An 11,768-nucleotide genomic window follows, 5' to 3' on the forward strand; every position below is an offset into this window, starting at 1 on the left:
CGAAGTTTTCTATAGAAAATCTTGGTCTCCACGAAGTTTTCTATAGAAAATCTTGGTCTCCACGAAGTTTTCTATAGAAAATCTTGGTATCCCCGAAGTTTTTTTTAGAAAATCTTGGTCTCCACGAAGTTTTCTATAGAAAATTTTGGTCTCCACTAAGTTTTCTATAGAAAATTTTGGTCTCCACTAAGTTTTCTATAGAAAATTTTGGTCTCCACTAAGTTTTTTCTTAGAAAATCTTGGTCTCCACGAAGTTTTCTGTAGAAAATCTTGGTCTCCACGAAGTTTTCTATAGAAAATTGTAGTCTCCACCAAGTTTTCTATAGAAAATTGTAGTCTTCACCATGCTTTCTATAGCAAATCTTGTTCTCCACGAAGTTTTCTATAGAAACTTTTGGTCTCCACTAAGTTTTCTATAGAAAATTTTGGTCTCCACGAAGTTTTCTATAGAAAATTTTGGTCTCCACGAAGTTTTCTATAGAAAATTTTGGTCTCCACGAAGTTTTCTATAAAAAATTTTGGTCTCCACGAAAAATAATAAAAAATAAAAAATATATTTTCCTCCCTATCCTTCCTTCCTTCCTGCATAAATTCTTCCTTTCTATCGACAACTAAAAAATCTACCCTTAATATTCTAGAAAATTGAGGTTTCCAATAAACCTTTACCAGATTTTTTAGTTTTCTATAGAAAAATCTTGGTCTCCACCATGTTTTCTCCACTCCACGAAGTTTTCTGTAGAAATTCTAGGTCTCCACGAAGTTTTCTGTAAAATATATTGTTCACAAATAAAATCGTGGTCTTCAAAATTTTTCTATACTAGCTCTCCGTCGAGTTTTCCATTGTAAACCCAACTCTCCACCGAGCTTTTCATGGAAGACTTAAGTCTCCACCAAGCTTTCTATAAAAGAATCTAGGTCTCCACCAAGTATTCCACTAATTTTCCTATAAGAAAAAAAAGTGTCTTTCAAAAATTTTGCGATATTTATGTGCTGAACTGTACCCAAGCTGCTATGCTTTAAATGTTTTGATATTTTCACGAATCGTTGACGTCTTTGGGTGGAAAGCCCATCTGTGTCGACAAAAATCAAATTAGAACTGAAAATATATTAAAACAAATCGATATGAAAACAGGCTTAGAATGCGGAATAATAAGCTCGAATGGTAAACTTGTATTTAAGAATATGCCCTTTTGTACATTCAAGGTTTATGCATTTATTTTTAGCTATGTCAAGGTCAACTTGACCAAACCGATGCAATTTTCCCATGGGAGCCCACAAACCTTAACCATAATATTTCTTCATCCATATTGTCGACGTTTACATATTCGCCGGTATAATTATTTGATTATAAATCCTTTTACGTGGGACTTGACTCTATAGTTATGACTTGGCCAAAGAGAGAACCATTTAGTATTTACGTTATTATTGCAAAACAAGATGACAACAATGTCGACAAATTACAACGACGGAGACGTAGTCGACGATAGGTAAATAAACCCATTTAAAGGGGTTTGTTAGGGTGGCACCAATTGTAGTCCCCACCAAGTTTTCTATAGAAAATTGTAGTCCCCACCAAGTTTTCTATAGAAAATTGTAGTCTCCACCAAGTTTTCTATAGAAAATCGTAGTCTCCACCAAATTTTCTATAGAAAATTTTAGTCTCCACCAAGTTTTCTATAGAAAATTGTAGTCTCCACCAAGTTTTCTATAGAAAATCGTAGTCTCCACCAAGTTTTCTATAGAAAATTTTAGTCTCCACCATGTTTTCTATAGAAAATTGCAGTCTCCATCAAGTTTTCTAAAGAAAATTACAGTCTCTACCAAATTTTCTACAGAAAATTGTAGTCTCCATTAAGTTTTCTATAGAAAATTTTAGTCTTCACCAATTTTTCTATAGAAAATTTTAGTCTCCACCAAGTTTTCTATAGAAAATTGTAGTCTCCACCTAGTTTTCTTTACAAAATTGTAGTCCCCCCAAAGTTTTCTATAGAAAATTGTAGTTTCCACCAAGTTTTCTACAGAAAATTGTAGTCTCCACCAAGTTTTCTATAGAAAATTGTAGTCTCTACCAAGTTTTCTACAGAAAATTGTAGTCTACACCAATTTCTCTATAGAAAATTTTAGTCTCCACCAAGTTTTCTATAGAAAATTGTAGTCTCCACCAAGTTTTCTATAGAAAATCGTAGTCTCCACCAAGTTTTCTATAGAAAATTTTAGTCTCCACCATGTTTTCTATAGAAAATTGCAGTCTCCATCAAGTTTTCTAAAGAAAATTACAGTCTCTACCAAATTTTCTACAGAAAATTGTAGTCTCCATTAAGTTTTCTATAGAAAATTTTAGTCTTCACCAATTTTTCTATAGAAAATTGTAGTCTCCACCAAGTTTTCTATAGAAAATTGTAGTCTTCACCAAGCTTTCTATAGCAAATCTTGTTCTCCACGAAGTTTTCTATAGAAAATTTTGGTCTCCACTAAGTTTTCTATAGAAAATTTTGGTCTCCACGAAGTTTTCTATAGAAAATTTTGGTCTCCACGAAGTTTTCTATAGAAAATTTTGGTCTCCACGAAGTTTTCTATAAAAAATTTTGGTCTCCACGAAAAATAATAAAAAATAAAAATATATATTTTCCTCCCTATCCTTCCTTCCTTCCTGCATAAATTCTTCCTTTCTATCGACAACTAAAAAATCTACCCTTAATTTTTTTAGTTTTCTATAGAAAAATCTTGGTCTCCACCATGTTTTCTTTGGAAATATAGGTCTCCACGCAGTTTTCTTTAGAAATTCTAGGACTCCACGAAGTTTTCTGTAGAAATTCTAGGTCTCCACGAAGTTTTCTGTAAAATATATTGTTCACAAATAAAATCGTGGTCTTCAAAAATTTTCTATACTAGTTCTCCGTCGAGTTTTCCATTGTAAACCCAACTCTCCACCGAGCTTTTCATGGAAGACTTAAGTCTCCACCAAGCTTTCTATAAAAGAATCTAGGTCTCCACCAAGTATTCCACTAATTTTCCTATAAGAAAAAAAGTGTCTTTCAAAAATTTTGCGATATTTATGTGCTGAACTGTACCCAAGCTGCTATGCTTTAAATGTTTTGATATTTTCACGAATCGTTGACGTCTTTGGGTGGAAAGCCCATCTGTGTCGACAAAAATCAAATTAGAACTGAAAATATATTAAAACAAATCGATATGAAAACAGGCTTAGAATGCGGAATAATAAGCTCGAATGGTAAACTTGTATTGAAGAATATGCCCTTATGTACATTCAAGGTTTATGCATTTATTTTTAGCTATGTCAAGGTCAACTTGACCAAACCGATGCAATTTTCCCATGGGAGCCCACAAACCTTAACCATAATATATTTTAGTCTCCACCAAGTTTTCTATAGAAAATTGTAGTCTCCACCAAGTTTTTTATAGAAAATTGTAGTCCCTACCAAGTTTTCTATAGAAAATTTTAGTTTCCACCAAGTTTTCTTTAGAAAATTGTAGTCCCTACAAAGTTTTCTATAGAACATTTTAGTTTCCTCCAAGTTTTCTTTAGAAAATTGTAGTATCCACCAAGTTTTCTATAGAAAATTGTAGTCTCCACCTAGATTTCTTTAGAAAGTTGTAGTCTCCACCAATTTTTCTATAGAAAATTGTAGTCTCCACCAAGTTTTCTATAGAAAATTGTAGTCTCCACCAAGTTTTCTATAGAAAATTGTAGTTTCCACCAAGTTTTCTATAGAAAATTGTAGTTTCCACCAATTTTAACATAGAAAATCTGGGCCTCCACCAAGTTTTCTATGGAAAATTGTAGTCTCCACCAACTAGTTTCCACCAAGTTTTCTATAGAAAATTGTAGTCTTCACAAATTTTTCTATTGAAAAAGCGTTGTCTCACTAAGTTCCCTAGAGAGTATCGAGGTATTCACTAATTTTTCTATTGAAATCTTGGTTTACAACAAGTTTTCGGTGGAAAATCTAGGTCTCCATCACGTTTCCTAAGGGAAATCTCAGTCTCCACCATGTTTCCTATGGAAAACTCTTAATCTCCACCAAGTTTTCTATGGAAGATCTTGGTCTCCAACATGTTTCCTATTTCCAAGTTTCCGATGGAAAATCTTGGAAAATCTCCACCATGTTTCCTTAGAGAAATCTTGGCCTCCACCCTGTTTTCTATGGAAAACTTTTGATCTCCACAAAGTTTTCTATGGAAAATCTTGGTGTCCACAAAGTTTTCTATGGAATATCTTGATCTCCACCAAGTTTTTTACGTAAAATCTTTGACTCCACAAAGTTTTTTATAGAAAATCTAGGTATCCACCCAGTTTCCGATAGAAAATCTAGGTCTCCACCAAGTTTCTATAAAAAATCTAGGTCTTCACCAAGTCTCTAGCGTTCTCTAGTCTTGGGGCCACTCTAATATAAAGTGCAGCATTTAAGTCCGTTTGTATGTCTCTGTCTGTCTGACGACACATGCCAACACCTTTGTGTTGTATTGACATTTCTTTAAGCCACCTTGAATAATATGGTTATTGATGTTGTTGTGGTTATTGTTGTTGCAATTTGGCAAAGAAAACCGAAAAGAAGCCCTAATTTAATTGTCTTCTTCGTTTGCCCTGGGCATCGCCTCGAACCGTTCTAAGCTATAAAAATACCTATAAAACTTGCAGCGGTCTCAAGAAATTCTCGCAGATGGTAAATAGCCGCGACGAACATTCGACTAGTCCGAGCCGGTGAATTTTACCAACCACAGTTTCGTGAGGAAGGGGCGAGCAATAGCAAGAACAACAACAACAACACCACAACCACCGCGAAAGACTAATTTACAAGTGGCCAAAAAAAGCTATGAGATTTTATTTTGAAAAAATAATTTGCTAACTTTTTTCACATGTAAATTAAACGTGACGCGATCGGTTTTTAGAACATAACCTATAAAACGGTCAACAACAACAACTTTCCCGTAAAGTCGTATTTTTTTAAGAAAAAAAAGTGTCTTCTTTGAAAACATCATCCAAAATGGAAAGGTGTGTTCGAAGTGTTTTAAAGTGAACCAGGATAAGTGATTGTGTTTTCTCATTTTCTTCATAGATTCGCTGAACAGCCCCCCATGGGACCACACTTTGCTGCCCTCGGCAATGGATCGGTAACGGATAAGGTGGGTATTGTGGTGGAGAACCTGTGAAAAGTATCTCAAGGTCCTCTTTCAAACAAAAAGGTCTGAGGTCTTTATAAATTAGAAGACCATTAAAGTGGTGATGTGGATAGAGGACTCCTAAACCGCTTTTCAATGGGTCCTTTCCATACCAAGCCTCGACCAATCAATGAATGGGAGATAGGTCTTCTAGAACCTCATCGCTTCGAAATTAAACATTTCAAGAGGTTATCCATTGCTGGAAGTTGTGATGTGGAAATAGGACTCCTAGACTAATTCTCAATAGGTCCTTTCTATGCCAAACCCCGATCGATGGAATACCAATCAAGTTATCTTCCACCACCATAAATGCGATATAGGTTTTCTAGAACCTCGTCGCTTCAAAATTAAACCTTTCAAGTAGTTATCTATTGCTGGAAGAGAATCCTAGTGGACTTCCGCAACTTAGAGTCCTTTCAAGTGCCTTGCTGACCCTCTTTCCTCTCCAACATCATTTTTACAGGTAACACCCGACATGGCCCACTTAATCCATCCGTATTGGAATCAATTCCCTGCCATGGACCCCATCTGGAGTAAAATTCTAGCTGCCTATCTGCTGACCATCGGTATACTGGCCTGGATTGGCAACGGTACCGTCATCTATATTTTTGGCACAACAAAATCTCTGCGTACACCTGCCAATTTGCTGGTCATCAATTTGGCTCTCTCCGATTTTGGCATGATGGTTCTGAATACTCCTATTATGGGTATTAATTTATATTTTGAGACCTGGGTCTGGGGCCCATTGATGTGTGATGTCTATGCCGGTTTGGGTTCGGCCTTTGGCTGCAGTTCAATTTGGTCCATGTGCATGGTGGCCTTGGATCGTTACAATGTCATTGTCAAGGGTATGGCCGGACAACCGATGACGGTGAAATTGGCCATATTTAAGATTATTTTCGTTTGGGCCATGTCTAGTATTTGGACATTTGCCCCAGTTTTGGGATGGAGCCGGTAAGGGAGGAGACACAAAATTCTCTTAAAACAGAAATATATGAAAAAACCCCTCTCTCATTGCAGTTATGTGCCTGAGGGCAATCTAACATCCTGCGGCATTGATTATTTGGAACGTGACTGGAATCCACGTACCTATTTGATCTTCTATACCATCTTTGTCTATTATGTGCCATTGTTCTTGATCTGCTATTCCTATTGGTTCATCATTGCTGTAAGTATCGATATCGAAAAATTCTTCTTTGGCTTCCTCATAATATATGCTGGTCTTTCTTCGCCAGGCTGTATCTGCTCACGAGAAAGCCATGCGCGAACAAGCCAAGAAAATGAATGTCAAATCCCTCCGCTCCTCTGAGGATGCCGAAAAGTCAGCCGAGGGCAAATTGGCCAAAGTTGCCTTGGTCACCATTTCACTGTGGTTCATGGCCTGGACCCCCTATCAAGTCATCAACACCTTGGGTCTATTCAAATATGAAGGTTTAACCCCACTGAACACCATCTGGGGTGCCTGCTTTGCCAAATCGGCCACAGTCTATAATCCAATTGTCTACGCTACCAGGTAAGTGGAAGAGAGAAAAAAAAAAAAAACAAAACAGGAAGAGAAGCAGTGCTCCCGTAATCTCTAGAGGCTTTCTAGAAAATTAAGGCCCCAATTTTCTAGGAAGAGAAGACCTCTGAAAAGGACTCTCTATAAGTAGATAGCCCTCCAAGTGGCCTTCTAAACATAGAGAGGACCACATGCTAACAGGTATGTTGAAGACAATAATCTCTGATAGTACTCAAGTGGTGGTTTTTTACAGTGGACCTGCCTGGAGGCTTTTTTGAGAATGAAGAGGGCCATTTTAGAGAATTTCCATAGCTATAGATACTTAAGTGGCCTTTCATATATGTAGACGGCCTCTTATGTGACATTCATTACATAGATGACCCTTAAAGTGGCCTTCTGAATAAGTCTCTCAAGTCTCTCTTGCACGCATGTGATATTTTTAGAGGTTTTCTGGAGAATGAAGACCTCACTGGTAATATTCTAGGAATCAGAAAACCTCTGAAAAGGGCTCTCTTTAAGTAGGGAGGCCCCAAATGGCCTTCAGGGGCAGGGGTTTCCTATAGATAGAGGAACTTAATTTGCTTCCATACATGCATACATGACCTACTAAGTGCTTTCCATTTCATAGCTGACTATTAAAGTTATCTTCTGAATAAGTCCCTAAATAATACCTCTCTGGGGGTGTTCAGAAATTAGAAGATCTCTCAGGTGGTTTTCTATAGATACCATAGAAGATAGTAAATAACCTCTCTAGTGACTCTCAAAAATAAAGGACGACCACTTTTGGGGGATCCTTGAAAAATACAAAATCTTACTGCCTTGAAAAACTATTTTTAGAAAATCCAAAATTTTAGCTGAAAATATATTTTTTTGAAAAATTTCCGATTGAGGCCTTAATAATCCTCAGAAAATATTAAACTCCAGAAAATTATGTACCTCATAGTACTCGATTTTTTTCCTCCACAGACTAGAGGCTTTCTAGAGAAACGTAGAGGCTTCTACAGAATGAAAACCCCACCTCAAAAGGGCTCTGCTTAAATATAGAGTCTCTCAAGTGGCCTTCTGTACGTGGAGGGCTACTAAAGTCGCCTTCTGAACATAGGACCACTTTTTCTATAGACAGAACCACTTCCATATATGTAGAGTGTATCCTGTATTCCTGTATATAGTTGACCGCTAAAGTGACATTCTTAAGGCGAATTGCCTCTCCGAAGATATTCAAAAAATAAAAGACCTCTCAGGTTGTATTCAATAGATACCATGGAAGATACCTCAAGTGGTTTTTAGAAAATAGCAAGCAATATCTCAAGTAACTTTCAAGATATGGTACGACCACTAAGGAGAACCACTAAAGAAGTTTTCTTAGGAGAGAAGGCTTCTATAGAACTTCCAGTACTAGAAAATAACTCCGAAGGCGTCCAACAGATACAGGACTAATTAAGTGATTATATGCCAATAGACGATACCTTAGTGGCTTTCAAAAGATAGAAGACCTCTCAAGTGGTTTTCTATTAAGAGAAGTCTTCACAAGAGGTCTTCAAGGGACATACAATCTCTTAAGGCGTATTTTAGCTAAAGATATATCGCGCGATAAAGGGAATCTCAAGTGACCTTAGGCAATGTTTCGAAGGCCTCGAGTTCTTAATTATATGGATACATAGGGTATATATCATTTAATACGGCCAGAACGTGCCACATCGAAGTAATGGTTTTACACTCTAGGTCTCTTTGGGCTAAATCCGTTTCAGGACATATGGGGTGTCAGTCCGTCGACAAGATAACTCTCGAAATGAGTATTCAAATTGGTCCAAACTTGGTACATCGTAATATTATTAAAAATCTTATATCGAGTTCGGAGATAGGCAATATTGGTCCCCTCCTTCTGGTACCTCCCGCACAAAGGTCGACATTTTCAAAGAAAAATATTAACCTCATAGAACATGAAAAAATCATTAAATTTTGATTTTAATATTTATATCAGTGCAAGGTAATGCGTGATTATTAACAGTATCGGTCCACTGTTTCTGGTACCATCCCCACAAAGGGCGAACATTTTGAATAACTAATTGATTCTTTCGCAACTCGGTACATCCCAAAATTTCTTATCAACACAAGATCTAGTGTGAATATGGAATATATCGGACCACGCCATGTGGTAGCTACCCAAAGGTCAAAGGGTCAACATTTTGAACAACCAAAACGATCATAAAATACGAAATTAGTATCGGATTCTTTTCAAACCTGGCACCTATAAATATTTCCATCAACACAAAATCTGGTGTGAAGATGTAATATTTCGAACCACTCTTTCTAGTACCTCCCCCACCAAGGGTCAATATATTTTAAATAACAAAAACGCTCATAAAGTGCGAAATTAGCATCGGATTCTTTTCAAAATCGGTACATAGCAATATTTCTATCAACACAATACCTATTGTGAAGATGGAAAATATCAGACCATGCCTTCTGCTAGCTCCCCTACAAAAGTTCAAAACTTTGAATAACCAAGACGTCCACGAAATGTGAAATTAGCATCAGATTCTTTTTCAACTGGGCACATCCAAATATTTCCATCAACACAAGATCTGGTGTGAAGATGGAATACATCGGACAACTCCTCCTAGTACCTCCCACACAAGGGGTTAACATTTTGTATGACTAGAACGCTCATAAAAAGCGAAATTTACATCCAATTCCATTCAACAGCGACAGAAGATCGATCCAATCCTTCTGGTGGCTCCCCCACAAGTGGTCAAAGTTTTAAAAAAACCAAATACGATTATAGTATCCGAATTAAGCATCCGGTTCTCTTCATATTTCTCACATCCCATTATATCTACTAACAAAAGATCTGATGTGAAGATGAAATATATCGGACCACTATTTTTAATACCTCCCCTAACTAACTTCCCCACAAAAGAACTTTGAATAACCAAGACACCCACAAAATGTGAAATTAGCATCAGATAATTTTTAAACTCGGCACATCCAAATATTTCCATCAACAAAAGATCTGGTGTGAAGATGGAATACACCGGACAACTCCTCGTAGTACCTCCCACACAAGGGGTTAACATTTTGAATAACTAGAACGCTCATAAAATGCGAAATTAACATCCAATTCCATTCAACAGCGACAGAAGATCGATCCAATCCTTCTGGTGGCTCCCCCACAAGTGGTCAAAGTTTTAAAAAACCAATACGATTAAAATATCCGAAATAAGCATCCAGTTCTCTTCTCATTTCTCACATCCCATTACATCTACTAACAAAAGATCTGCTGTGAAGATGAAATATATCGGACCACTCCCCCAAAATTTTCAATATCCAATACCTCAAAATTTTGTATAACCAATATTTCCATCAAGCCAAGATCTGGTGTGAAGATGGAAAATAACGGACCATGCCTAGTGGTAACTCCTCCATAAAGGGTCAACATTTTGAATAACTAAAAACGCTTATAAAATGCGAAATTAGCCCTGGTTTCTTTGCAAAATTGGCACATCCAAATCCACTCCTTCAGATACTTCCAGGGGTCAACATTTGTAATATTTATAACTTGCAAAAATTTAACTGATTCATCTTGAACCAGGCATATATCAATATTTCACTCAACCAGAGATCTAATGCGAATACGGATTTTTCGACGAAATTTTAGAAATCCTGCTGAAAAAATCCACGTTTCTGGCCCAGAAAGTCCGCGAAAGATATTCTTTAAAACCATTTAGGATTCTAGCTCTGAGAATCCTTGAAAAATCCACGATTCTACCCCTTATAGCCCTTGAAAAACTATTCTCAGAAAATTTAAGCGGAAAAAGATATTCTTTAAAAAATCCCCGATTGAGCCCTTAATAATCCTTAGCAAATCTCCAAACCCTCGACAATTATATATCTCAAAGTACTCAATATTTTCCTCCATCACTCATTCTCTCGCTCTTCTATCTCTTCTTTTCAGCCATCCTAAATATCGTATTGCCTTGAAAGAGAAATGCCCATGCTGTGTCTGCGGCAATGTTGATGATGGCAAATCGGGTGGCAGTGATGCCACATCTCAGGCCACTGAGTCCGAATCAAAGGCATAAATTTCCAATCGCACGGAATAACTACGGCTTCCTTCGACCACGATCTCCACGATTAGCTAAACTAAACTAAACTAACATCAACACCACCTCTCTGTATAAAACACAACAATAACAATAAACAAATATATATTTGAAGAACAAAAAGAAACTACTAACTAATGGTACTAACTATATATTAATACAATTACAACTACATACTATTTTTTATACATCTCGGAGACATAACTGAGTGACGTGTGATAGATAGATAGATGGCACCCATGGCTTCATTACAACAATGTAATATACCACAAAACCAAAGATGATAATAAACAATACGGAAACGGAAACTGCAGCAACAGAACGAAAGCTTTCGCATAATAGTAACGAATTGTGTATGTAAACAGAAAAAAAACTATATAGGAATTTTATTCAAAAGTGTTGTATTTGTTATAGGAAACTATTTAATTGAAATTAAATTTTACTTTTTATTTGTATTTTTAGTTGAAAATGAAGAAGAAAAAAAACCTCTGCAATGTCATTAAAGACGAAAAAATTACAAAAAAAAAAAAAAAATGAACATATATAAAGAACAAGAAATCAAAACATTACACACGAAATTTGAAATAATAAAGAACATGCATACAACCTCTTAAAGATGGTTAGCAAAACGAAAAATTAATCGAAAAATTTGTTTTTTAATTTTTGAATCGAGGAATTTATAGTCATTCACAAATAAAAAGGTTCAGGGCAAAATAAGAAAAACGTTAAAAAATGATTTAAAACACCCTAAAAATACGAAAACTTAAAATTGACATAATAACTCCTTAAATATTGGCATTTCGGGCTGTTAGCATTCTCTTTTATTCAGTTTATTTTAGAATGGTCGGAGGTCCCTAAATATTGACATTTCGGGGTTTTTAACATGCTTTTTCATACAGTTTATTTTAGAATGCACATTGGTCGAGGTCGTATTGGAACAGCGGCCAAAAATACTTTCAGTGCAGATATGAATATGAATCTTT

At 36.2% G+C, this 11,768-nt stretch overlaps 1 protein-coding gene across 1 annotated transcript; it reads left to right on the forward strand.

Moving 5' to 3' along the window:
• The first annotated feature begins 4,662 nt into the window (after window positions 1-4,662).
• LOC101898316 (opsin Rh1) lies at window positions 4,663-11,425 on the forward strand. The gene is made up of 6 exons (XM_005182926.4): window positions 4,663-5,014; window positions 5,079-5,145; window positions 5,645-6,135; window positions 6,202-6,349; window positions 6,417-6,694; window positions 10,638-11,425. The coding sequence occupies exons 1-6, from the start codon at window positions 5,007-5,009 to the stop codon at window positions 10,762-10,764; spliced, it is 1,119 nt and encodes a 372-aa protein (XP_005182983.1). The 5' UTR covers window positions 4,663-5,006; the 3' UTR covers window positions 10,765-11,425.
• The last annotated feature ends 343 nt before the right edge of the window (window positions 11,426-11,768 follow it).

The sequence above is a fragment of the Musca domestica genome, unplaced genomic scaffold, assembly GCF_030504385.1.
Source record: "Musca domestica strain aabys unplaced genomic scaffold, Musca_domestica.polishedcontigs.V.1.1 24, whole genome shotgun sequence".
Classification (NCBI taxonomy): Eukaryota; Metazoa; Arthropoda; class Insecta; order Diptera; family Muscidae; genus Musca; species Musca domestica.